This window comes from Zonotrichia albicollis, chromosome 4 (assembly GCF_047830755.1).
Source record: "Zonotrichia albicollis isolate bZonAlb1 chromosome 4, bZonAlb1.hap1, whole genome shotgun sequence".
Lineage (NCBI taxonomy): Eukaryota > Metazoa > Chordata > Aves > Passeriformes > Passerellidae > Zonotrichia > Zonotrichia albicollis.
The window spans coordinates 27,175,204-27,202,992 of NC_133822.1; the positions used below are offsets into that span (position 1 = coordinate 27,175,204).

The 27,789-nt window shown below is 42.3% G+C and overlaps 1 protein-coding gene across 2 annotated transcripts; it reads right to left on the reverse strand.

The window, feature by feature from the left end:
- Positions 1 to 738: 738 nt before the first annotated feature.
- Positions 739 to 26,916, reverse strand: SULT4A1 (sulfotransferase family 4A member 1). 2 transcript variants are annotated; one of them, XM_074539236.1, is made up of 7 exons: positions 26,419 to 26,908; positions 10,567 to 10,697; positions 9,091 to 9,171; positions 8,860 to 8,986; positions 7,236 to 7,330; positions 5,696 to 5,834; positions 739 to 2,395 (listed from the first exon to the last, which is right to left on the reverse strand). In XM_074539236.1, exons 1-7 carry the CDS (start codon positions 26,585 to 26,587, stop codon positions 2,283 to 2,285), a joined length of 855 nt encoding a protein of 284 aa, XP_074395337.1. In that variant the 5' UTR covers positions 26,588 to 26,908; the 3' UTR covers positions 739 to 2,282. The 2 variants fall into 2 exon arrangements, with proteins under 2 accessions (XP_074395337.1, XP_074395338.1); XM_074539237.1 differs by lacking the exon at positions 739 to 2,395 and adding an exon at positions 3,999 to 4,133 and having other exon boundaries at positions 26,419 to 26,916.
- Between the last annotated feature and the right edge of the window lie 873 nt (positions 26,917 to 27,789).

Here is a 27,789-nt window from a genome sequence, read left to right on the forward strand (position 1 = left end):
TAAACACTTGAACCTTCAGGACTCTGAGAAATCTGGACAGGGCACAAACTTTGCAGCAGTCCCCTCAGCAGAAGCAGTTCACCAAAGTGGAATGCTGAGAGGAGAAAAAAAGAAACTCTCTTGGTTTTCTGGTATTTTTGTTCTTCTTTTGCACTGCTTTGGTAGCAATGAGGCATTCTCTCCACAGACAATTTGGGCCAAGGGGTGTCTGTGTTTGTGCAGAGTCTTGGTAACATTGGGCTGAGTCCTGAAAGTTCAAGGAAGCAGTTTACTGTCCCTGGATTTTGATAGAAAAGCTCAAATGCTTTAAAGTACCAGAGATCCCAAGGCAGAATTTCAGCACAGGTGACGTGGCCTGGCAGCTGGTGGCCCTCTGCACAGGCAATGGCATGTGGATGGACCTGGCTGTTAGAAATGTGTTTGTGGGACATTCCTGACTTTTGGGCATCAGCTGCAGCAAAGGAAAGCAGCTCTGAGAACCAGAGCAGGATTCCCTGGTGCCTTCAGAAATGTTAGGTTGTATTGTTCATACATCCTCGGAATTAAGTGATTTAAGTAGATTTTTTGTGCTAATGAAATTTTCCTCTGACTATAATCTGCAGAAACTGTGGGGGAATTTTGTCTTTCTCTGTAGCAAGAGGAAATTCTTCTTCTCCCATGTTCCTGCAGTTTGTTGTAGTTTGTCTGCAAAGACCACCTGGCCTGAGTGGGAGGTCTAGAAAATGAGCAGCCACAATGCACAGAACACATCTTTTATTCAGTAAGCAAGCAAGCACAGAAGTATAATGTGTAGTGCTTAATATTCATACAGTACTAAAAATATAAAAATAGAAATAAAATTTCACTGAAAGCATTTTCACTCACAAATATACAAGGAAAAGTGCTGTCAAGCCACATCATGCTATACCACTTGCCAGTGCTGAACTGACAGTTTCCCAACAGAACTGAAACATTAAAAACTAGTCCTTCCTCATAGTTTTTGGTGAGCCTGAACATTTGACTAGCAAAAAATGGGCCTCCTGCAGCTGAGAACCTAAAAAGCATAGATGACATTACATCATGGAACAATAAAATAATTTGGGAGAGTTCTGTAGTGATAGTAGCCTCCTTCAGGCTGTTTGTGTAGAGACCAAAAAAAGATAAGAGAAATAAACTTGAATCCTGATTATAATCCAGATCAGTCATGGCTAACAATTCCTGGAACGTATTGTGCATGGATATTTGTGCAATACTCCCACCTGCTGGCATATCCATCAACTCTCGTCCTCGGATGCTGCAGTTCCCTTTGCCTGCTTTACACTGGCACAGATCTCCCCCTTAGGTCTGGTGGAGTCCAGGAGAACAACCCATAAGCAGTGCTAAGTGCCCTCAACTTTTAGTGGAACTGGAGCTTTTTCAGCACCTTAACTTTTGGGGCTGCCCTTAAAGGGAGAAATTCACACAGCAAAGTGACATGGGTTGGAGACTGATTTTTCAGGAAAGTCCCTGCACCAGATTCCTGGCTTTTAAGCCCCATTTCGAGGGAGTGACCTAGAGCTAAGGGCTTAAGAATCTTCCATCCGCTGTCCCTGGACATGGAGCTGAACTGCCTCCATCAAGAAGTCAGCTCTGAGCTGTGTCCATAAAGGCATGGCTGGGATTTGGGATCAGGCTGACAATCACAGCTGTAAATCAGAACAAGCCCTGTCTCCGAGAGTGTGCCAGTGCACAGAACCTGCTCAAATCACACAGATAAGGGTGTGCAGAACCTAATGTGAACCCCACTTGGATTAGTTCCTATTTTGGAATGGGATTTATTTATACTTGGCTATACCTGCTATAAAAATAAATGTGACAATTAACCCCTGAGATCATTCTAGCATACTGTTTTGGCCTGTTACTTGTTTCCCTCAGAAATAAATTTTTATTTGGTTTACGGATGTTCATTTCGGTTCTAGTGACAAGCTTTTATAAAACACATTAAATAACCAATGTGGGGCTGAAAAAGTGTACATTCTAGTTGCATATATTATACATACCTTATACCTATATAATACATTCCATAACAGCTGAATGTTCTAGTATTGTCTGAGAAGTTCTTGCATGTGGACAAAGGACTTAAATACTAGAAGATAAACAGCTGTTCAGGATCAAAGATAATTGCATCTGATATGGTTTACTTAGATTGTTTTTCTTTCTTTAAATCTTATTACACATAATAGCTACAGTAGTTTGTCCAGCAGGTAATAAATGAATGCATAAAGCACTTCTAGCCATATCTGGATATCATATGCATGCATTTTTTATAAATAAAAATCGAATGTGAGGTCACATTTTCCCATCTTCTGTTTATAAACTAAATCAAATTTCTCATTCATTGAAACAGTGAAGATATCTTTCCATAGCCCAACTCGTCCTGAAACACAGAGAAAGAATACAGGTCAGAGAGTGGATGTAACAGGACACCAAATACCTACAGTCTAATTGTGCTGGGCACCAAGTACCAGCTGTGAGATTCTGATCAGTCTGGGCTTTCTCTGAAAGCTTAATGAGACCTAAAGCTGTTCATTGTCTCACCCAGTTATTCTGGCACTACGCTTGCAAAGCCTTCAAATAAAACACATCTTCAGCTGCACCAGCCCAGTGTCACACAGGAAGAATTCATATTTCTCTGAGACATTACTCTGGCCTTAATCAGAAATGAACAGAGATTTTGGGTTGGGTGCTCACTTAAATGCAGATTTCTTCTTTCAGTGCAAGCTATGGCTGTTTAAGAATTCCAACAGCTAAGAACACATTACAAAATCACCATGCCTCATGCACCTACTGCTTAGAGAACTATCCAAAAGGCACAGAGAATGTGGGGTATAAAACTGACTATTGGAGTATAATAGTTTCATTACTAATTTCTATTATTTTGTGTCTAGAGATGTCTAACAGATGAATTTCCATTTCTCAACATGGAGATATTTGTTTGTTAAATACAAATTTCCATCTATGAAAGAGAACAAGTGCCATGTACTCAAGTTGAGCCACTGACACTTTAATTTTGAACAGGAGGAACAGCTTTTGGGGGACCCAATATCGACACTGAGCACCTTCCTCATATGAATTAACCTATGGAACCCAACCAATGACATAACATAACCTGGTGACCCTGCTGAACCTACCAGCCAAAGGCAGGAGCCCCCCTAACAACTGTTTCAATGCAGCCCAAAATATATTTAACTCAAAGTCAGCCAGGGTTACTTGTGGCTGAAAAAGCTCCATGGAATAACCATATTGAGAAGCCCAATTCTCTTCTCCTTTATGCTGGAGATAAAGACAAAATCCAGACTTGTTCAACTGGAATAAATGAAAGGAGAATTGGGACTGTGCTACCAGAGTTTCATCATAACAGCAAGGACAAAGCTACATGCAGGGAGCTTAATTATGCATTTGATGCATAAGAAGAATACCCATTTAATTCAATTACCATTGCTTTTATGCAGAAACTATATAATTGAGACCAAAGACAAAACTGTCTGAAACATCTACATATTACTTATTAATCTGACGGTATACACGTGTGGCAAGGGCCATTTTATGAAAGCAGGGCTTTTGTATAAATCCTGAAGGTATGAAAGGGTCCTGATTTCTTTTCAGGATCCAAAGACCAGAATAACCTGACACTGAAAATGCCATTTATAGTTTTCAACGAACTTCTCACATATTTTTAAAAGAATAAATTAAGAAAACACAATCATAAATACCTGATACTAACTTAAATCTTGCTCTGGCAACTATAACAGCAAAAAGTACAGCATAAAACACAAAACCCTGTATTTCCCATTCAATAATGATAATAAAGTATTTTCTTCCTCTGCTTGGCAAAAAAAAAATCCTTTAATTTCTGAGTCTCCCTAAAAACATGTATGGACAAATGACAAGTTCTACAAATGACATACATACACAGTGGATTGTTTTTAATAATTCTTTTCTTTTTTTACTATATCAATTGATAGCTTGTCAAAAAGTCACCCACCTGGTTTATGATTTGAATCATGCAACTGCGTAAATTATGATGTGATAAGAGTCAAATACAAGTAACATATCTAATCATTGTTCTGCTTTCACAGCAGTTCAGGGTTATCTTCAGAGTAAAGATCAATGTGCTAAAAGAAAAAAAATATGAAGAACTAAAATAAAGCAAAATAATAAATTAAATGTAACTAATGACAAATTAAAATATTTGAAACAAATTACAATCAGCTTTCATGTCATTGCCACCATTCTTTGTCACAGAAACGAACAGAGAAAGAACAAAGCACTGCTAATGAAGCTACATTCTGGAGTAACAAAATATTGTAAAAGCCAAAGACAGCAAAGAAAAGAAATTCAAAATAAGGATATTTATACTAAAAAGCACACAGTGAACAAATGACGAAGCATCACATTAAGTGCTGCAGCTCCCTTCTTTCTCTATTACAACATGAGGGCCTTTTTCTGAAACATATGTAGACAGTCAAAATAAGAGGCTACATGTGGGCCAACAAGTAGAACACAACCCTGCTGTTTGCAAAGCCTTGCATCCACATGAGCACCTTATCCAAGGACTTGGGGATGTCCCAACCAAATGTGTGATAATTGAATAAATAACCAGCTAACACAGAATAAGTAGTCAAGAGGAGCTGGTAATATTTGGCATTTTCATCAGAGATTTGAAAATAAAAATAAAAATTGCAGCTGGTATAATTTGCAGATCACAGGAAGGCTGGCTGAAAGTGGTAATATGGAAAGGGCTTCTATACACAGAAGACGACCAAGGTATTCCTGTCATAACCCCTGAGTAAGGGACAATAACCTTCAAATTGCTTCCTCTGAGAAACTTTGTGGTGATGATAAACATGTGCTTCATGTGTGATGCTGTATCATAAAGTGCTACCACTGCTATGGGTGGAAAACAAGGGAAAGGTCCAAGTAGAAGTGGATAAAATTAGTGTATGAAGTGATTTTAGGTTAGGGTAAGGCATATGTAGGGGTAACATATGAACTGACCATCTTGACTTGGTTGCCTCATTTTTAAAAGTGATGTAGAGCAGACCACAGAAAATAATCTGAGGGAGCCTAAGTTCACTCTTATGTTTTTCAAAGGCAACTGAAAGGACTTGATTTCTTATCAAAGGACAGATGTATTAAAAGATCACATGGCACCTTCAGGTTCTTAGAGAAAGAATCTCACCAGAATAAACATCTGGAAGATAAACACATTTTAAACAGCTGAGGTAAGAAATGAAAATAAAAAGCTTATAAGGGACACTGTGGTTCCTTGTAATTTTATGCCTTCCAAATAAGAAATATCTGCTATTCTTGAAAATACTGATCTAATTAAACCCTAGGGCTCAGGCCAGGACAAACTGTGTAAGATGGTGTGGGCTCTGGCATGCCAGAGGTCAGAAGGAGCAGAGCAGAGCTCTCAGCACAAGGAGCTGAATCCATCAAAGTGAGACAAACTCTCTGATGGAGTGGTTTGACATTACCCTGTTTATCTTGGATTCTTCCATCCTTTTCAGTCACTTCTACCTAACCTGATTTCAAAACAGCCCAGCCCCTCAATTGCACCAACAATCAGCTCCCTCCCATCCTTTACATGGCAATATTTTGCCAACATCTAACACACCCTGGGAGTTACTGCCAACTTCTCCAAGGAGAGTTTTGCTGTGGGTTTTAAACATACCCCTGCCAACAGGAAGAGCCTCTGCATTACAGCACTGATCAATGAGTTGATGGCAGTGTTCCACCATGGATTCCAGCTGTGCTTTGTCATAAGAAACTCCTAAGAACCTCACCAGCTGCTCAACCATTGTCGCTAGGTCCTGCAAGAGACCATTTAAAACCTGGGTTATTTCACAATAATTAAAATCACATTTTTAAGGAGTTTAAATATTGCAAAGTAAGTTATACCCTGGTGAGTGTGAAAAATACAAGTGCAGAAGTTGCAGAAACACTACTGCATTGAAGTTTTGCCACCTTCCAATTTGCTGAAAAGAAACACATTCTGAACAATTAGAGTAAGACAGGCTGGCAGAAAGCATGGTCATGTAACCTTCAGATGTTGGAACAGGGAACAACTGAAAAGCAATTGTGATGCTTCCCACTTCAGGGAACACCCCACCCTGATCCCTTTGGAATACCAGTGCATTTCAGAGGATTTAAGAGTTACTTTGATTTTGACCTTAATCAAATAAATTACTAAAAATGTTAGGAGAGCCCTTCTTCCTTTGTCAGCTTCTGGGACTACATTCATGTAGATGGGAAGGATCTGGGGAGGTGGCCTCTGAGAATAACCATTAATTTACATCTCCAGAGTTCCAGGGTTCCTCAGTATGAGTTGAAAGGACAAAATAGTAATATTTACCAGGAAGCAGAAGGATGCTGTGATGCCACCATCTGGTGAGCACAGCTAGGAATCCATTAGTTATTCAAAACCATGGAATTGAAATTATTTTGACTAAACTTTATTTACTCTGATTGTATTACACCTTTTTTTAGAATCCCACTCCATCAGAAGGCTCAGTAAAGCTGGAATTTTAATTTACCCAGCTTTACTGAGTCTTGTCCTGACTTCTTACAGATTTAGAAACAGCACCTGGGTTTTGCCTATGTTTGCATTAGCTGTCCAGTCAAATAAACATTCTGAAGTATTTTCATTAGCTGTCAAAAACATACTACTGCAACAAGAAATACATAGTATTTCCACTAGATTTCTGATATAAGTGGGTTTATTAGCCAGCATACTGTAAGGACTCAATAATTATATCTACCTTATGCTGCATGATCATACCTTCACTGTTTTCAGATTTGGTTCACAGAAATCAGTAAGAACAACTAAATAATTCCAATAAATGCCAAATACAGAGGACAAAACAGTGATTATATATTTTTTCCCTCATTGATACGGCACATAGAGCAAGACATTTATTTTAAAAGAATGCCCAGGGCTGAGTGTAGCAAGTACTGAACAGTTTCACATCACTGCCTTCCCTGCAAGTGGTTCAGTGCCTATACATGCAGGCAGATTCCCCAGTAAATTAATATGGATATGAAAATGCCTAAAGTCCATAGAAACTACTGAATTTTTAAAGCCAGTGCTTTAAAAATTGTATCAGGCATTAGGGATCCCAAATATGGACATAAGAATGTAATTTTGTGCTTTATGTATTAAAAACTAGGATACTAAATGTGATAAAAACACCATTTTGCTACATCTAACCTACCTTATGCATATCTTCATACTTGAGAAAAAGTACATTGGCATCCATGTGGTGTTCCCAAAACTCTTGCACATGTTCAAACCAGGAACCATACCCTACTGCAAAAACATTATGATTGGCATGAGGAAAATGAACACTATGGTTATTAAGCTGTTTTCAGAAATAAATAAAAAAAAAAGAAATAACTGGAGTGGTTCATAGCCCCAGGAGAGCAGTGTCTTATTTTGACCCATGTAATGGGAGACCTAACCCTCCCCCCAAAACTTTACTCATTTGTTTTCCAGTTCTCTGATTAAGTCCACATTTGCACTGATTTCAGTCAATTTATGTGTCTCTACCAGAGGTTCAGCCACTGGTGCTTGGTATTTACAACCTCAAGAATCTCTTTTGTTGCCAGTATTACAAGGCAACCCCTTGAGAAATGCATTCTACATTTTTCTCTGCTACCAGTGACTAAATTTCCTGTGCATTACAAACCTCCCATTTGTACAGTTATGGCCATGGAACATGTTGTGATGTTTTATTGGCTCTGGGAGGTCGTGATAAAGTCAGGTAGCTGCTACAAGATAAAGAGACAAATAACTCTTGGGATATTTCCATGGAAAAGAGCACCCAACCTTTCTATCTTAGAAGACCTTCTAACATGTCTTTCTTATGTCTCTGGTCTTGAAGTTCCTGATCAGAAGCTACAGGCAAACATTGCATTCCCAGGGAATGCAAATGAAAAACTGAAGGTGGGCTGGAGTGGGAGGAGAGCATTAATCCTGCTCAAGCTTGCAGGATAAGGAGCAGCAAAGGGGTTTTTAGGCCTGTTAAATCACCTCCCACTGGTAGGTTTTACTTTTTTCTTCCCTTTGGTATTACACAGCTCCTTCAGCATCAGCTCCCCTAAATTCCAGGTTTGCTGCTCTGGATCTAGAGGAGGTCCTGCTCTCAGAGCTCAAGGTACCTGGTGAATTCTCAGTGTCACATTAAGGTATCAGAGGAGATATTGCAGAGAAATAAAATGCAGCAGGACTTTTTTCTCTTCCTTAGCTAGAGTGTGGCAGTCGCTTGGTTATTATTCTCCTCACAGAGCTGCATTTTTCAGGCAGCAGCAGACTGCTCATGAAGTCTCACTCGAGCTCACTGGTGCAGGCCGAGATAAGGCCCATGCAAACTAGAGAATTTTGTATTAATTTCCAAGGTATGAGCCTTGAATTTTTGGCTGAAATTTAAATATTAAGGGAATTACTAGGAAAATAACCCCAAACCTGAGGACCAGAAACACTCCTGAGAAGTAGCTGATAGTGAGGCATAACTGAAATCAAATGATGCTGGGAGTATTCACCCCTTTTTAGGAGGTACCTGGCAGCCTGAAAACTGAATTTCAGAAGAGTACACCAGAGTTTTGCTCTGGTTTTGGTGGCAAAGTGCTGAACCCAGGGGGTCAAACACTGTAAGGCAAATATTTACAAAAAGCCTGGCTCATAGTTTGCATGGACAAATCTCAATCCCCACAGAGCTATCCGTAGCAACCTCCTTGCTGTATATGCAAAACAAATGCACCTTTATCCAGTTCACTTCTGTACTTGCAGAAGGAACGCAGAGATGAAAATAAATGTGTGCAGAGAGAACAGCTCCTTACACTTGTCATTCATAAACCTTCTGCAGAACTCCTGAAACGTTCCTCTGTAGCTCATGGTCCTTAGGGAGCGGTGGAACTGGTAATAAGACACCACCAGGTCTTTGGGATTTCGAGCCATGTATATTACCTGTGATGGGGGGAAAATCATCTTGTTGAAAGCTTTTTCCTCATCCCAAAGCACTGACACAACTGCTGCCAGCAGAGTTAAGACAAACACAAGCTCATTTTCACCTTTGAGTTTCCGTTGTGGAGGTCCGAAGGCAAAAACCGATAGGGCAGGTGGCTTTTGATGAGGCGAGGGGATGTCAGCTCCTAAAATAAAGCAGGGAGAATTGTTTCCCATTGACCACTGCTTCAGGGAACATCGTGAACTGGCCTGAGCTGGCACACTTGAGGCCCTCTACTACACTGACTTCCATTCACAAATTCACTTCCTAAAATTAACATGAGTTTGCGACTCAAAATCAGGTCAGAGAATTACATCTGGTTCTTAAATACCAAAAGGTTGGATAATGTGTTGGGGGTTCTGTCATATTGGGGTTTTATCCCTTTTGTTTCAAAGCATATCCATTTGCAGGGCCTTCTCAGAAAGAGATATAACCATTGAAGATTCTCAATGTCAAACTCACTTTATTTCCAGTGATGCCCCCACTAAAAATACCTGAAAAATACTAGAAGTTCTGAAAACATGACCCCTGACTTCTTCCAAATTTTACCCTTGCATTTTATTTTATCCTCAGAATTAGGCCCAAATCTGAATGTGTGAACATCTTTCAAACAATATTTTTTCTGTAATTTGATACAAAATTGTCTCATGACAGAAATCATGGTCTGCTATTAAAAATGGAATAAATCCATATTGAATCAAGCTGCTAGCACATAGATAAGAATGTGTAATCTCAAACTAAACCTCTTACTATTGCCACCACTTTTCTGCAGCAGGGTAGCACTGAAGCCTTGCTGGATTAGGCATCACAGATGAAAAAGAAGAGCAATCTCTGACCTCTAAATATTCTCACCCTAAAGTAGGCTGAAGCATGCCGTTGTCATTGACCACAAGCAGCTTAATTCTATCCCTGCCAGCCTCAGCTTGCTCAGTCCAAGCAGCACTGCAGCTGTTACAGGATGGCCCTGTATAGTTATCCTAATAATTCCAAGACGTGCCTCTGTCAGAAGTGCTGCAGCAAGGACAAGATCACACTTATGTGCCATACAGCTGGACTTCAAGGGATTCTTGATACTGTGGAATTTCATGCAGGATATTCCAGACCCTTCAAACTACACCCTACAGTGTCTGTAGAGAGCCAGGATCTGTGGATCTAAAGACTGAGATGTGTAAAGTCAGAGCAATGGGAATACAGATGCATGGATAGCTGCATTTCTAGTTACTCTTTCACAAATTCAGGGAAGGAATCAAAGCAAATTTGCCTCATTTGGCCAGCTCCCGTTTACATAAGCAGGAGAGGCCTGGAACTTTGACTCCCACTGCCAAGATACTTAGGACATGGAGACACATTTAAAGTATTAAACAGAACACAATGAAGCTTATTAAAAGCAATTTAAAATGACCTATTAGCACTTTGAATCATTGCAACATTCTAAACAAGTCCAGCGACGAGAAGGACACAGGGTGAAATGAAGTGATAAACATGGAACTGAGGAAAAAGACACCCAAATGCTGAAGACTTTCTTTGCAATAAATTGTACCTTGATGATGTCCAGACCGGGCTGAGGGTACTCTAGGACTGGAAGCTGCTCATCTATATTCATTAGTCCAATCTCATCTGGATCAGCTCCCTGACTCACTAGATACACCACTTCCTGCAGCAAGCCTGTGCCTGCACAAACCAAACAATGAGAGAGAACAGATTGTATTACAGTTCTTATCTAAACACAGCCATATGAAGGGAGACCTAAACAGAGAAATAATGGCAACTTTTGTCCTCAACAGTCTGCTGTGAGCTAAGTCTATTACTACTGTTTTATTGTAGTATGTCAGCTCTCTTGGTTTTTTAAATACATGTAGATCTTCCATGCAAAAGACCTGAGATTTTTTTTCTTCAGTAACAATTTAAATACACTTCTGTTTCCAAATCACTTAACCTGTGAATTGCAAAGCATTTAACAAAAGGTTTTACCTCTGTAAATGTTACTTTGGCAAAACACTACTATTTCCATTTTAGGAACTAAAAAATGAGGCGAACAGAGGTCATCCAAGTTCACAAAATGCATTAGTGGCTGTGCTGAGAGACCTTTATTCTAAATTGAAGGCAAGGTCCCAGTTATGCAATGACTTGAGAGCCTATTTATGCCTCCGGGTTATGGAGTGGATAAAGCCCCAAATACATCCATACATCAGTCACAAGCTTTAGAAACCTCAATTATGCACCTCTCCCCACTCTGAGGACATTTACAAAGCACCCATTAGATATCATGGCCAGTGACTGCACTTTGGAAAATTAATAGGTGCTTCAATTAGGGCTTTGGACAGGGAAACTATTCAAAATTACTTTACCTTCAGGCAGGTAGGGAACCCTCAAAACAGAGATATTTGACAGAGGGTTATGAAGAGAAAGGCTCTTGGTGAGATGGAGGAACAGAATGGGGAGAGATCACAATCAGCCAGGGGAGGGACCCCACAGTTCAGAAGAAAAGATCCCAAGAGTGTGGGACACCCTGGAAACTGCAAAAGACAGACCCATTATTTAACCCATTATTAATTATTTACTGTGAGCAGTAAGGGAAATGAGACCAGGATTTATCCACTCTCTCGTGTTGCCTAAAGGAACAAGTAATGGTTCCAGAACTGGTTACAAAGCCCAAGCCTGCTCCTGCATCCCAGCCTGTGGAATGGTGAACTGTAAACTCTGAGATCAAAGACCATTTGAAAATAATTTGTGAGTTGCAAGTCACTTGTAACAGTCACTAGTTAATTCATGTTAACTAACAAGACTGTACACACAAACAGGCCCCTTTGTACCAATCATGTATGTTGTTCCAATTAAAAAAAAAAAAACCAAAAAACAAAAAAAAAAAAAAAAACCAAAAACCACCACCAAAATACAAGACCTAAAACCCTAATAGAATTTTTTATTATATTAAAAAATAATGTCTGTTTACTTTTTAATCCGAGAAAGAAACAGTTAAGTGAGGCCAATGGTTGGAGTGAACACAGCCTGGATACAATGTGAAAGAAGACACACCTCCAAGAACAGTCTTGGATAGCAAGCACTTCAAGATTCCACTGTTCACTTACTGATTGATGGGTAAATTAAAAAGGATTGGGACATGAAAAAAAAAAAAAAAAGGCACTTTTATATTATCATCACCCACAGAGACAGTTGTCACGCACTTAATACACACTTGCCCCCAAGGCTGTTCACTCTGCATTTTTAAGTTCAAGCATATATTTTATGCATTCAAATCAACATTCATACAGTACTTTAGTATCAGTCCTTGTGACTCTGAATGAGCGCAACCCTTGTTCTCATTAAATATTTATTCTGACCGGAAACACCCTGGTTCTCCATAATTTATTTCAGTATTTCCTATTCCACCTGCAAAGAGAAATGCTGTCACAGCAGCCCTATTTTCATGAAATGAAAAGAATTAACTCTGTGGGGATACACAATAAACTATTTTTTCATTGCTCAGCTGCTCCATAGGCAGAAAGCTGCCATCTCTATTGTGCCTCTGAACACAGAAAGGCTTTAGGGTTGAGGCAGAACCACACTGAACCTTTGGGAGAGCAGCACCAGCTCTCCACAAAGTCCACCAGAAAAGTAAAAAGTCAGGACAGGAAGCACAGCCCCCATGGGGAGCACCCCCTTACCTGGTTATGCCCAGAGACCTGTGAATGTGCACCAGACTTGGCTTGATTGCTGTCAAATCCATGGAGAACTGCAGAGGTGGGAAATTACGTATTTCCCATCCAAAGTGGGGGTTTTGGAAGCTCAAAAGTCTCCATCTAAAGGAGTTTCCACCAAAACCGGTGACACGCTGAAAGAGAAATGCTGGGACTATCCAGTAGGCTGGAATTTCTCCTCCCTACACCTGCAGGACGATCACTCATCTCAGTTTCTCTCAGCCATGATCTCTGTGCTAGTTTTCTCTTTTGCTAGTCACTGTATTTTTTCCCTGATTTTTTTTTTAGCCTGATTTTTTTTTCCCACATTAGCACTCCAGTTACTATGCTTCAGAATTTCAGGGTCTTAATGCAAATGAAAACGAGGAAATTAACTTTTGGGGGAACTGTGATTTTTTTTCTACTTGTCACCCTTAATCAATTATTATTTACCACACACAAAAATTCCAAAAGCTCCAGGTAAAAAATTTATCATTGATTTGGTTTCCTGTTTAAAAGAACAAATTAAAATATCACAAGCCTAATGTTTTAAAAAGAAAAAAAATCTAAAAGCTTTTATAAATATAATTAGATAGATATGACCTCCTCACATCTCTGCTAAGATCAAAACCCACTCAAATTAAATGTATCAGAGCTAAATATTCTTTTGGTTTAGGAAGGATGACTTAAGCTAGCAACAGGCAGCCCAAATTCCAGACCTGGCTGCTAGGGCAACATCTTCAACCCTGGGAACACCAGCTGGCTGAAAAGCCAAATAAGGTGGGATACCTTACCCATTTGACCCAAATGATTTAGTGATCTCTGTGGAGATTTGCAAGAACCATCATTTTATGGATGGAAAGTAGAGTAAATTTCTGAAACTGAGAATATCAATGGAGATTATGTGAATAATGCCAGCAATCCCAGTCTATCACAAAGCCTGGCCAGATTTAAATGTCACAATGACTTTCTAAAAAAGGGAAAATTATGACACCTGTTGGACAGAAGAAAAAGGTGAGGCAAGCGAGAAGAGAAGAGAAGAGAAGAGAAGAGAAGAGAAGAGAAGAGAAGAGAAGAGAAGAGAAGAGAAGAGAAGAGAAGAGAAGAGAAGAGAAGAGAAGAGAAGAGAAGAGAAGAGAAGAGAAGAGAAGAGAAGAGAAGAGGTGTGCCCCTACATTTCTGGCTCTGCCAAGGCAATGGATATTGTGCATCTCCAGTATCTTCACTGCTTCCTCCCTGTGCTGCTGAACACCTGCACATGTACATGCACACCTCACTTAGGATGGTACAGAAGGATAAACACAATAGGATAATCACTGAAAAACAGGATTAACTGCCAGCCTTTGGACATGGGGCACTGAATGCCACATTAATAAGTTCCCAGCAATTCTACCCTTTCTTCTTCCATCTGCAACATTTCATTCAGGAGGAAGACTGCTTACCCTGCTACCTCTAAGGTCATATTGCCAAAACAGACATGGAATTCATGAACACTTATCCAATTCCAGCAAAAATGGAGGCAGTCTGCATCTGAGGAACTTCAGTGCAAAGCACCTGAGAAATGCTCTTCCTGACAAGCTCCTCTGCTATGTCAATAAAACATCTCAGGAGAACAGTGTTCCAGTTTATCACACAATATCTGGAAAGAGAGGGGGTGGGAAACAGATGTGAGAAGCTACTACCTGCCAGAATCTGCAGGTGCATTTAGGAGACCTTTTAAAATGATCTGTGAGCCTGTATTTCTATACCCTGCATAACAGGAGTCTGCTGGTGGGGATGCACTGTGCTTTCCTGGGCTACTTAATGATGCACAGGAACCAGGACTCATTACAAATCCCACCACACGCCAGCAGTCCCTGTGACTGGGAACTCCTCCTTGGTGCCCTTTCCATGGCCAGTGCCTCAGCAGCAGGAGCAGAGTCACACCAGGGCCACTCTGCCTCTGCTCCTAGGGAACTGCTGCAGCAGCAGCCAGGCAGCACAGGGGGACAGACATGGCTGGGAAACACACAGCTGCTCCTCCTGCCTTCTGTGTGTTACATGTCTTCAATGTCAAATTTAGTCACTGTGGAAGGGAGAAATGTTCTCTAGTGCAGATGTTCTCTGGCTTCTCTCAACTCTTTCTGGCCACTGGCACTCCTATGAAGTCACCAGGTATCATAGATGTGTTCAAAGTGAAGTGGCAGATATAAAACCGTAAGATTTCCAGTGAAATTTCACTTCTCTATATGGTTCCTAAGGTAGTTTCTTTCAGTTTCTCCTCTCTTATCAGCTAAGACAGGACAAAGCTGCAGCCTAAGGATGCAAAGGCCTCGGTATATTCCCTTTATTAGTTCCTTGTATGGAACCACATGGAAAATTAAAATAAAGAAATACTACTGTTAGTAATCTTAGAACCCCAATTATCTGTACTTTGTTTGATCTGCCAGAGCTTGACCAAATTTTGGCTAATCCAGTGCAGCAGATCCATTATGACTCATAACTTTTTTATAGCATTGGTAGATGCAAGTGCTCATTAAAAGTGAGGGCTGCCAAAGCTGCCAGACTGGTCTGTAAGTGCTGTACAGCAGAGCCTCACACTGTTGTTCTAATTGTCTGCAAGCTCATTCCTCCTTGGCCAGTTGCAGTGTAAATCTTCAGGTCAGTATGACAGATTCATCCTCACCCTACAATATTGCAGGGAAAATTAGATTTTCCATTAGAAGAAAAAAAAAAAACTTCCAAAACAATAAAGTATCTCCTCCTGAGGTCTACGTGCTGAAGTTCTCCTACAAATTCGAATTCCACCTGGCTTACGAATAGGGGTTTTCATTAATGACTAGCATTTTAAAAATAAAAATAATGTATATACCTTGATACCATATTTTCTAATTCTTCTGTTTTCCTAAATGAGACTGGGGATTCAGAATAAAGACTGAAATTGTGATGTTATATTGCCACACTATTTCTTTTGACTGACCAATTAAATATTTATCAGAGGGCCCAATTTTGAGAAAGGACTGATTACTCATCCTTTAAGACTAATGCCCCTCTTATATGGCCTAAATGCCACATAGTCAATAGGTAACCGTCAAGGGAGTCTGTGGGACACAACAAGCCTGAATTCAAACCTTCTGAAAGTAAAGGGGACAATTTAAGTAAGACTGGATTTAAAAGAAGTGTTAAACACACAACTTCCAGCAACATTCAGTAAGCACAGTATTAGATTTTTAGATTTCATAATCATTTATTTTTCTTCTTGCAGCTACCAGCTTTTGAACCAAAACCAACGGGCTAAATTCTGCAGACATGGGTCCATTAATTCTGAGTTGTGTTTTGAGTATGTTTTACCAGAGGCTATAAACAGCACACTATGAAACCCCATTCTATTTAGGAGGAAAACCTACTTTCTGTTTGCTAAAAATGCTGTCACCAAACTGTTTACACACACATATTATGCACAGAATTATTGCTATTATGTCCAATACAGTATCCTAAAGCACTGCTTTAATGAACTGGTTACAAAGCAGAGCTATTTTTGGCTAATGCATTAGTACTATTTTTTTTAAGTGGCCTGAGTCGTGATTCTCCCTTACATTAGCACACTAACTACTCAACAGAGGACGGGATGAGAAGTGCACATCAACTACAGAGCGTCTGGGCCCTGGCACTGACAGCTGGGGCAGCCTCACCCACACAGCCAGGCAGGCGGCCACTATTGCCCACACCAAACACCAGCCTGGAGCAAAACACCTCCTTTGGAGCATGCTGGGTCCTGAAACTGCAGCAACACTAGTAAATAAAACACACCAGGACCTGTTCTCTGGGAGATCTGTGGAACAGCCAAACCCACACCCACAGAGATTGATTCCCTGAAGAAGAGAGGCTCATCTGGCTCTAGAGGTCTTCTGCTGAGGACAGCTGGGGCAAAAAGCCTTTCTTTTCTATCCTTGTTAATAATCCACAACATCCTGACACGCTCTGCAGCAAGGGCTGAGTAAGTAGCATCCTAACAGCTCTAAGAACTGTGAGTCAGGTCTACAGATCTACTGTTAAAAACATCAACAGGCCAAAAGTTTGCCTTCGTTTTGCCTTCTGATTGAAGAGTCCTGATTTGTGTATTCAAGGTTGTCCCTACATCCATGACTTCATCATATCCAGGTATCCTGGATTTTGTCACAGGTCCTTCACAGACAGCTGCTACTGGCTGGTTACAGACATCTCTTGGTATCAGATATTCAAAGGGAAAATGGTTTCACTCTTCTATTGAAGCTTTAGCTGGGCTGTCCGTATCTGTGGATGCTCACCCTGTCTTGCACCAGGTGTCAACACTAATGGAGTAACTTCACACAAACTGCTCCAATCTACTTAAAATTAGATCTGCCATATCTACTTTTGGCATGAATTCATGTAGCAAATTTTGTGTGGGACAAATCGGAATGCATCCACTCAAAATACTCTGCACGTTGTTGTTCTACCAGGAATGATGGACAGCAGGCCAAGGGCACTAACAACCCTGCACTAGCACAGGCACCTTTAAAAGCAGACCCTTAAAAGCCCCATATCCTTGGGTTAATTTTTCTTCCAGTTTCTACTCACCAACCAAACATGCTCTCATGGTTAAAGAGAGCACAACATCCATAAGGCTAGACCAAAAAAACGTAACATACTACATGCAGGAACATAGAAATAGCCAATAAGACTGCTTGCTCTGACAGAATGACATTTCTTTTCCCCCTTTCCACATCTATTTAAGGCTGACCAGGTCTAAAGCCAACCCAGTACAGTAAAATTGTTAGGTCAGTTGTAGCCGGCCCTCTTGCATCCTCTGGCAGTTCCATTCTCCCATCTTCTTAGAACCCATATCAAGAAACATGCCTCAATTGCATAATACATTACCCCAGCAGGCGCTCACAATCTCCAGCTGAAAGTCCTCCCACTGTGCCTAATTTCCCTTTGTTTTCACACGCTGTACCAAGGACAACAATGCAGGAAAGAACTTTAGTGTGATGACAAGTCATTGGGTTTTAAAATCACACTCAAGGACTTCACTGCATCGAAAAGAACTGCATAGTTACCCCTAGCTCCATTGATTTCTGGGACAGCTCTATTACTGTGTTCTCTTGTCCAGTCATATTATGGTCTGTGAGTAAATACAGAGCTTCACAGCAAGCTCTGCTGACTGAGGTATAGGATCAGAAATCAGGGAACAACAGGGCACCTCTATTAGGCACTTGTGTTGAGGTAGATCTCATACCCTTGGCTGTGAACATACTCCTCTCCCCACATAATAATGTCAGAAGATGTCTCATTACTCAAAAGGCAATTCTCTGCCTCAGCTTCAAACCCTTTCAGAAAAATTGTTAGGCAAGACCTGCCTACACAAAATGTGCATTTGCACATATTAGGTGGTCAAGTTTCAAGAATGCAGCACAGCAATAATATAATGTGAAACAGCTGCAGGTACAGGTCATACATTAAAAAAACCACAACCTGTCCAGTCAGCTATTGCTTGTCTAAGGTCAAGGAGTAAAGCATTTTGTCCCACACAGAATCCCACTCGAGTTATAGCTGCACTAAGCAAAACCATTCTTCTCAAGGTACCCATGTCCCCCCTCACTGAGCTGGACTGCAGTTTTAAGCCAGCCACAACCCTTTCCATTGCTGCTCTTCAGAATCAGAAATGGAAAGAGATCTTTTTGGGAGTATAAAAGGGGATCAGCCAACCGATATCACCGTGGGTTTGATGCCTAAAGATTTTAGCTTTTTTATACATTTTTCATATATTCATAGTTTTGTGGACTGATAATACATGCTTATATCCTGGTATTTTTCCTACCCTTTCTCTTAGATTTTAGAGTAATAAGGTAATCTTCTAAAACATTCCTGAAAGACTGATTTTCAATAAGGGAACCTTCAAGGACATTTTGTTTTTCAACCACAATCTGAGAAGGTACAACAAGAAATGGGGCAAAGAAGCCCCTGAACCTATTCTAATGGGACAGAACCTGGGGGAAAACTACCTAACCAACTGCTCTTCTAATTGGACAGTACTTGTTAGATATCATCATTTGTGAAACTTATAAAAATTGTGGAAATCTGATGCAGGGTGTGCCCATAACCATGGGGAAACCTGTAAGCTTCCAATAAAGACCTGCTTTTTATTTTATCATTTTAATACTGTTACAAGATTTTTCCCTTTCAGGCAACAGATTTACAGTGCTGCAGCAAAATGGTTGAAGACACTTTTTCTGACAGAAAGCACTGGTGATCCCATATAAGCAGTGACATTGATCATTACTAATGTGTATTTCAGCTCTGCATGCAGAGAGCAATCCAGCCTCAGCAATGCCTGTAGCTGTTCTGTGCTACTTTGGCAATCCTGACCAGCAGTAAAGAGGCTTTGGACTGCATGGTTAAGGTGTGTTTCTCATGGCCTTGCATCAACAGGTGGCCAAGGGGCCGATGGCACCTGGGCTGTGCCAGCCATGGTGTGGCAGCAGGGCCAGGGCAGTGACTGTCCCCTGGGCTGGCACTGCTGGGGCTGCACCTCAGATCCTGGGGCACTTCTGGGAACCTCAGGAAATGGACATGGAGGGGCTGGAGCGTGTCCAGAGAAGGGAACGGAGCTGGGGAAGGGGCTGGAGCACCAGGAGGGGCTGAGGGAGCTGGGGGGGCTCAGCCTGGAGAAAAGGAGGCTCAGGGGGGCCCTTCTGGCTCTGCACAACTCCCTGACAGGAAAAAAATATATATGGTAGGTGACATCTGTTTGCCCATGAGAACTGTTTACCATTATACATGAAAAATGAGAAGAAACACATCCAGTGGAAAACACAGACAAAAAGATAACATGATTTATCCCTGTTCACAGAATCTGCAGCCATGAAGTCACATTGCATGCCCAGTGTCCCAATGCTCCTATCACTTCTAAAGCAGCATTTTTGAGACAAAACAGGGTAGTTCCTTCCCCTCAGCATGAGGTGTTTGAGAGGTTCTGTGCGTACAGTTCATGCCTCCACTGCACCCAACAAGAGAAAAACCTTCATTTAATTAGACTGCATAATAAGAATTGAAAAATTAAGCCATTTGCTTCCTTTCGTTAATATCTTTACAAATGAACATTAACATGAAATGAGAATGACTGGCAGGTGGGTCAGGCTGATCTACATAATTTTCTAATTCTTCAGTTTTTGAGGTCATTATCATTTAATACAATCAAAAATTATTTCACATGTTCAGAATACACTTTTTACCCAGGGTAAAACCTTTTTTCTCCTTTTTTTTTTCCTATGCCTGTTTACAAAAAAAAAAAAAAAAAAGATTGAGTTTTGCACTACTTAACAGCAGGGAAGCGATTCTGCAGCATTTGCAAAAGACCCAGCAAAACCTATTAAATAACTGGAGAATTCTTTGTCTTCTGAACCATTTGTTCTGCCTCTAGTAACATCTCTTCACTGATTTGATAAAAGGGTCATGAGAGAAACACTGCTATCTGGAAAATAAAAGGAGTTTCCCTTGACCACAGATGGTTTTTTTCTGCTTTATTTCAAGTTTGAGACATACAAGGACCTATCCAATTCTACTCACATTGATATCAAGTCGAATGCATCAGCGGCAAACTAAACATTGTCTTCAACTACTTATTTTTTGATAGTTTTATTTACAAATTCTTTACCTAGCAGCATTTAAGAGTGAGCCAATACCTGAAGGTATTTTGAGCTATATATAAATAACAAGATAGACCCATTTCAGACAGACTTTCAAAGCACAGGAACCCAGTGGCTCTAACCCCCAGAAATATTAATCTACCAGAGTCACCTTCTGCACCTGAATGGAGTGAGTTTAGGCTGTGGAGTATTTACTCTTCTCAGTGGTGGAAGGAACACAATTTCAGTCATCAAGAACATGAAATCAGATTCAAATATAGATCCTGTCCATCAGTCCCGAAAGAGACAGCTCACAAAGCACATCTCTATCACACAATGCAGTTCACTCTTCCCTTCCTGTTTGAAAAAGAATTCCATTCATTCTAGCTGGTATGGGAATTGATGCACATTCATCTGTCATTAAAACAGAACAATATCTGAGCTTTATACACTGCTTAAAGAAACCAAATAACTGCGATGTTACTGTCAGAGAGAAAAAGTTCCATGCTCTATTCTGGTTTTAAAGGTATCAACTCGCTCATCCAGATTCATGAAACTAACAGAGGTTTCTCATCATTCCATGTCACAGAGCATAATATTGCTTCAAAAACCAGAGGTGAAAGAAAAAAAATCCCAAATGTATTTTGTGTGAAAAATTGATTTTTAAGCCACCCTCATGATTTCTCAAGGCATGCCTCTGGGCCAGTAACATTTGCATTAATTCTCTAAATGAAAATGGTTTAAGCCCAAGGCAACAAAAGTCTGCAGAGGCTATAGCACTATAAATCCAGCACTGCAGAATCCGGCTCTTTTGCAACTGCAAAGCTGTTTTTTAAAATAATGCCAACAAAACTGCTGGGAGAAGTTCCATATGAGAACACTTGAAATTAAGGCAAGTCAATCAATTTAGCACATGTGGATGCTTGTATCCCCTGAGGAGCCTTTGCTACAAAGGCCACTCGGACCTGCCATTAGGAGAGAAACCTCTGCAATCCAGCACAGCTGCCACACGTCCCTCTGACAGCTCCCAGCCAAGCCTCCTACAGCTCAGGAACATCCTTGGGCAACCCTTCAGCCCGATTCTCCTCTCAGTTGTGACTGTGCAAATCAGGACTGACTGTCAGCAGTGTTTGACCTGTGCCCATCTGGGTATCTGCAGCCACGGGAACTTAGTCAAGCAGCAATACTCTGTATATTGAATAATAAGACTGTTACTGTGAAATACAGTAATATCAATCTCACCTGGAAATATAACCTCATTTCCAGGAGATTTTTACAGTCTGTGGAAAACATGAAAACTAGGATTGAACAAGATAAACAAAGCAAGATTTTGGCATACCTACTTGGTACATTTTCTTTGTAATGTGTTTCTTTATTCAAGATTTTGCCAATCTGTTTTATAATATGGTCCCACAGACAGCTAAGGCTCATTGGAAGGGGAAGAAACAAGAGGCCAAAGATAATAAATTCTTAAACCAACTTCATATCCAAAGAAAAAGCACATATGTCTATATCTCAAATGGTTCAAGCCTCTCTTTGCCTTAAGTGCAGACACTTTTGAGTGCTGAGTCTAATTAAACAATATTTTAGATGTTGATAAGCTGAAGGCTATCACTTTTACTGAGGAATCAGACAAAGAGGAAAACTGCTGATTATATTGTGCCCACTGGATCCCACAGTTTAACACTTGTCCCTGCCATAGCTGTAATGGTCAATGCATCAAACGACTCCTTCCCCATAACAGAGGAAAATCCCAGGGCACACAGAGTCCCCGCATGGGAAGAACAGAACAGGGACTATGGGATGAGGGAAATGGGCCATGGAGGAATGCAGAGAGACTGTAAGGGAGAGGAAGCACAGAGCTCCTCCATGAGCCAGGGAAGGGACTGGCACATCCTGGTGACCCAGCAAGAGGGAGTGTTGGATTCAGGAGTGCTAGAAATAGGAGAATAAAGGAGGTGTGCACACAGTGGGAGAGGCAGACAGAACAGGAGAACAGAGAACCTCCCTGTGCACACAATGCACTGCCCCAGGCATGACCTGTACACACAGAACCTTTCAAACAAATTACAAAATGGACAACTCAAACTGACTTTCCCTGGTTCATTTCATGTAACACCAGAGGTGAGTGTGAAAGAATTCCAAAGAGGAGAACTCAGTAAATATACACACGTGAAAGCTGTCCTTGGAATGACCCACAAAATCACTGCTGGCACTTCATTAAGGCAAAGGTCTAGAGCCATCATATTCCCTAGCAGCCAAAGGGTAGTTACAAAAATCCAGTGCTACAAGGGAAATTGAGAATCTACAGAAAGACACCCCCAGAAGGTAAGGCCATAGGCAACATTTGCTCTTTTCACCTGTTGTGTGGCACCAAATGCAAGTTCTCATGAACTGGCTGGACTTGAAGCTGATATTTGCTCAATAGTTGACATTTTTCCACACAGAACTCCAAAAACTTATTTGGCAAAATAATCGCCATGGGAGAGAGAACTTCATTATTAATGTAAACAGCTCACTTTCTCAAATTACCAGTTTTGCAAAAGGCATGAACTTGTGGGTTTTGACCTGAGAAGACCAAGTACCCATCCATTTAGAGCACACACAAGATGGCATGAAGGGAGCTGCTGTGCACCACTTCTGAGCAAGGACATGGACAGATCACGTCCAGCCAGGGGGACACTGTATGACAAAATAAAACACTGAGTGAAACTGAACCAAACACTACACTTTAGGGACTGATTTAATTCCACTGAAATCACTGATGTTAGCAAACAGCTAACCTGTCTCTCAGCATGGTGACTGAGGGAACATCATGGAAAAGTTTGCTTCTCCATAAATTCTGTAGCTTAAGCTCACAGATGAGAATTTTAATTTTCAAGTAGGGCACAGGAAATCCACAGGATGAGAGGGTTCAGCTCAAGTTGTGGCAGAGGCACAGTGCTCCCTATAAACAGTGCCGCTGTATCTTATCTGTGGTGTGAGCTCCAGTTATTTCACACTATAGAGAACAGCATTCTGGTTTACATTTCTCCTGCAAATCTGTGTGTCCCACTCAGTGTGTCCACTCTAGACAACAAAGTTATGTGGAAGATGAAACTTTTTACTTCATTTCTTCAGTAGCACACCTGATTTTAAATTATGCATCATGATAAAAAAGGTTTTCTATAATTACATATGCACAAACACAGACACACATTGATATACCTGAGTCTCTGGGTTTTAGGCATAAAGTTTCTCATAGTCCAGAAGCTCCTAAAAGCTGTTACCATTGATTGGGCACAGGTGTTAAGAATAATTAAAGATATAAGAGATATCATTATTCAGCCATCCCTCAGTGGAAATCACATTAAAGCAGAGTCACTTTCCATTAGGCTTATTACATTACTGCCAGTAAGGCCACTGGTACATTTGATTTTCTACCATTATTGGAACAGCTTCTTCCTGGGTCACTCCCAATTTACCAATAACTGCAACTATTTCCAAGCACCGCCTCCATTTCACATGTTTGGAGCTGCGTTGTCTATTCCTGCAGTGTACAGTGGCTTCCAAATGGCTTCCAGACTACTTCACCAGTCCCTGGGACAGCTGAAGCAGTCCTGGCCACTTGTGGATTTTCTTTGCCAAATAAGCCACCATATGGTCAATAGCTACTGCTGCAGCCTTCTGCTTGCAGCCACAGGCTCTGGCCTCTCATACATCCAGCAAACAGACTTTTTTGGGCAATTTCCGTAGTTTGAGCAGATGGAAAACTGCTGCTACACTGAACAAAGCTGATTTCCTTAGGAACAAGAAAAAAGTTTTCTGTTGGACCTATTTGACATTGGTGCATTTTTCTTTCTTGAACTATCGTTCAAACACAATTTATTCACAGAAACTAGGTAAGTGGTCTCAGCCATGTTCTGTCTCTGAATGTTACCAGAACAAGCGGAAGAGAGGCAGCAAGATGAAGTTGGAGTTTAGGTAATGGGCTTCTGGATTTAATTCCTGGCTTTGCTGTAGACTTTCTGCATGACCTTGGCTAAATCAGTGGGAACCATCCTAGAGAAGCCCAGTTCCTGCTGCTATGCCTGTCCCTAGCCAGTTGCCCCTCTGAAGCCCTAAATAAGCTGTAAGCCACAGAGAAGCAGCTGACAAAACAAACTTCCAAGGGTCTTGGTAGACTTTGGGCTACAAGAATGCAGAGCTTGAAGATACTATTATTGTCCAGAGCCTATTCCCTCAACAAGGACATCAGATTACTCACCACCCAAGCATTCTCCTTCCTGGCAAATAAAATCCTATTTTGATCTCAAGGCTGCTCCTCCAGCTCATCCACACAATACTGCACCTTCAGTTTTGATGCCCCATATCTCACCCATCTCCTCCTTCTCCCAGTGACTGCCAGTAAATCCTCTTGCAGCATGTCCATTTTCTGAGTGGGCAGTTCCCTGTTACTGGGGCCCCAAAAGATCAAATATGATGTTACTATATGCACAAACCAGCAAATTAAATATGATTATGCAAGCTGGCTTTCCACAGCCAACTGCCTAGCCATCAAAACTAAGCTACTGCCAGCTGTTAATGATATTGTGGCTGGCTGAGATTGGCTGAAGATATTTAACAAGATGCCACCATGAAATTGGGGTGCAAATCTAACACAGGAACACTGTAGCCTCAGATTCTCAAAACTGAAATCTTAAACCACAAAGAATTTAACAGAGTTGGTGTTGCATGCACCATATAAATCTTGAAGAAGACAATTAAAAAGAACAATTTAAAAGTAGCTGTCTATTCCTAATCCTAGTATTTTGAGAGGTATCCATCTTCTCATTTTCCCTTATCTAATGGATTATCTACAAAGGTCTTGCCAGTCTTTAAGAGCATAGTCAGCAACAAAATATAAAAAAATGTAAAGACAAATGTTTGAAACTGGTTGAGAAATTATAAAAGCATAGTAGATGCTACTTTGTAGAAATGTGCATGCTTGAAGCAGCACACCAGGAAATTGAAAAGCATTAGCCATTCACACAACAAACAATGAAGTAAGTGAGAAACCTACAATACTGAAACATCGTTTTACAAGGGCATTTACAGAGCTGACATCTGTTATCTCCAGTGGACTTCAGATTTCCTAGAAAGAGATCATCTCATTGTCAGGAAAAGTCACTCGAGAATGCACTCACAAAAGAGTTTATCTGATTTTATCAGGTGGGGTACAAAGCTCCCATATTGTCTGTCTCCTTGCAGGCTGCACTACATCCATGGTAATTCTCTTTAAATATTTTTGCTTGGAAACGGAGAGGATAAAAAAATCAAGACTACAGCATTACAAGCAGACACCCAAACGGTGTGCAACAGCCAAAGGAAGCATTTACTGGACAAAACACACTGGTACTGACACCAGGGGGCCTTTCTGGTGATTCAGACAGTGCAGCAAGAACGTACTTGGAGCACATGCTCTCCCAGAAGGATCAGGGAGCGCAGCACGGAGGGAATGCTGCGGAGCAGACAGCGAACCTGTGCACCACGCAGATATTTGCAGTGATGCCATGGCCCTTCCCCGTTCGACATCTTTGCTGAGCGGGATTTCCCCCGCCCGGAGCGGCACCGCCGCCCTCCAGCGGTTCGGGAGCAGCCCGGCGGGGTCCCGGGGCAGCGCTGGGCCCGGTGTGCCCACCCTCCGTGAGCCTCCACAGGGCCCCGACCCCCTCCGAGCCCGGGACGGGCTCTCAACTCTGCAGAGCTGCGGGGGCTGCTGGGCACGGAGCACCACACCTGGCCACAGGGCACCATCCCCGGACAGCGTACACCGTCCCCGGATCCAGGACACCATCCCCGGATCCAGGGTACCATCCTTGGACACGGGGCACTGCACCATCCCCGGATCCAGGGTACCATCCTTGGACACGGGGCACTGCACCATCCCCGGATACAGGGTACCATCCTTGGATACAGGGCACCGTTCTCGGGCTCAGGCCTCGCCCCCACATCCCGCGGGGGCGGCCGGGGCACTTCCAGCCCCCGCTCCCGGCCCGGCCAGCGGGGAGCGGAGGAGGAGGAGGAGCCGCCCCGGCAGCCGCGGCAGCCCCAGCCCGCCCGCCCGCCTACCTGATTTGGGATAGGTGACGATCCAGACGTCGCTGTCCCTCACCGGGAAATTGGCGATCTCCTCCATCTTCCCGCGGCAGAAGGGCGGCAGCCGCACCCCATTGTACTCGAAGTACTTGCTCTCGAACTCGCAGGGTGTGCTGGGGGTCTCGGCCTCGCTCTCCGCCATCCTCTTCCCTGCGGGCCGCGGGGGAGGCCGAGGGGCGCGGGCCGCGGGCGCTCCGGCGGCAGCGAGGGAGGGAGGGACGGAGGGATGGAGGTGGGGAGGGAGGAAGGGAAGAGGAGGGGAGGGAAGGGGCGGGCGAGCGGCGGGCGCGGCAGCCCCGGCCCCGATACAGCCCCGCGCACGGCGGGCGGCGGCTCCGCGCACGGTGATGTCATTGCGGGGCAGCCGCAGCCGCGGCCGGGCCGGCACGGGAGGGATGGATGGATGGATGGATGGATAGAGGGATGGATGGATGGATGGATGGATGGATGGATGGATGGATGGATGGATGGATGGATGGATGGATGGATGGATGGATGGATGGATGGATGCCGGCCCCACCCCCGTTTCCACCCAGCCCGCGGCGGTGCGGGCGCTGTAGCTGTGCCAAGGCCTCGGAGGGCAGGCGGGATGCTGGGGAGTGCAGGGGAGAGGGATGAGCCGCAGCCTCCAAGTGAACCGGGGGCTCATAGCCGCCCTTGCACCAAGATTAGTCATGATCCATGGTGGGGGCAGGTAAGACAGTGACAAACGGGAGCCCACCTGCTTTTTCAACAACACAGATTATTTGCTCCTCACACTACTCCCGTTGAAGCCGGCACCTGCTTTCCACACAGGAAACTCTTCATCCTGGCTCCCTCTTCCCAATCTCTTGGATGCCACGTCTCTGTATCCACGGGGGTAACAGCTTTCATTACAGCCTGGGGCATCTTTCAGGTGGGGCTCAGGCCTCAGCTCTCAGCAGTACCCAACACACCTAACTCCCTTAAAATACATTTGTGCTACCAAAAGAAAGGCCAGTGTGGCTGCCTGGTCTGGCATGAATGAAAAGCCAGCAGTATTCCAACAGAATTAAGACTTCCCTTAGTTCTGGAAGCATCAATGAAGAACTTTGATTTAGTTTACTCATTCTTGTCTTATAACAGCTGCTCTATTTTTAAATTATGTATCTTTCTGTGATGGCACTAAAACACAACAGAAATTCTTTAAAAGCTTCAAACCATCTGTAGCAGATTCATACATTTGAAAGAAATAAAACAAACATATAAGGAAGAAGCAAAGTAAGGGAAGAAGGTACAGCTGCTTGGAAAATACATGTCTAAGTACTAGGGAGTAAATTACAGCAGCTAATTTCAATTGAGTTTTCTAAATTGTGGAGTTTGTGT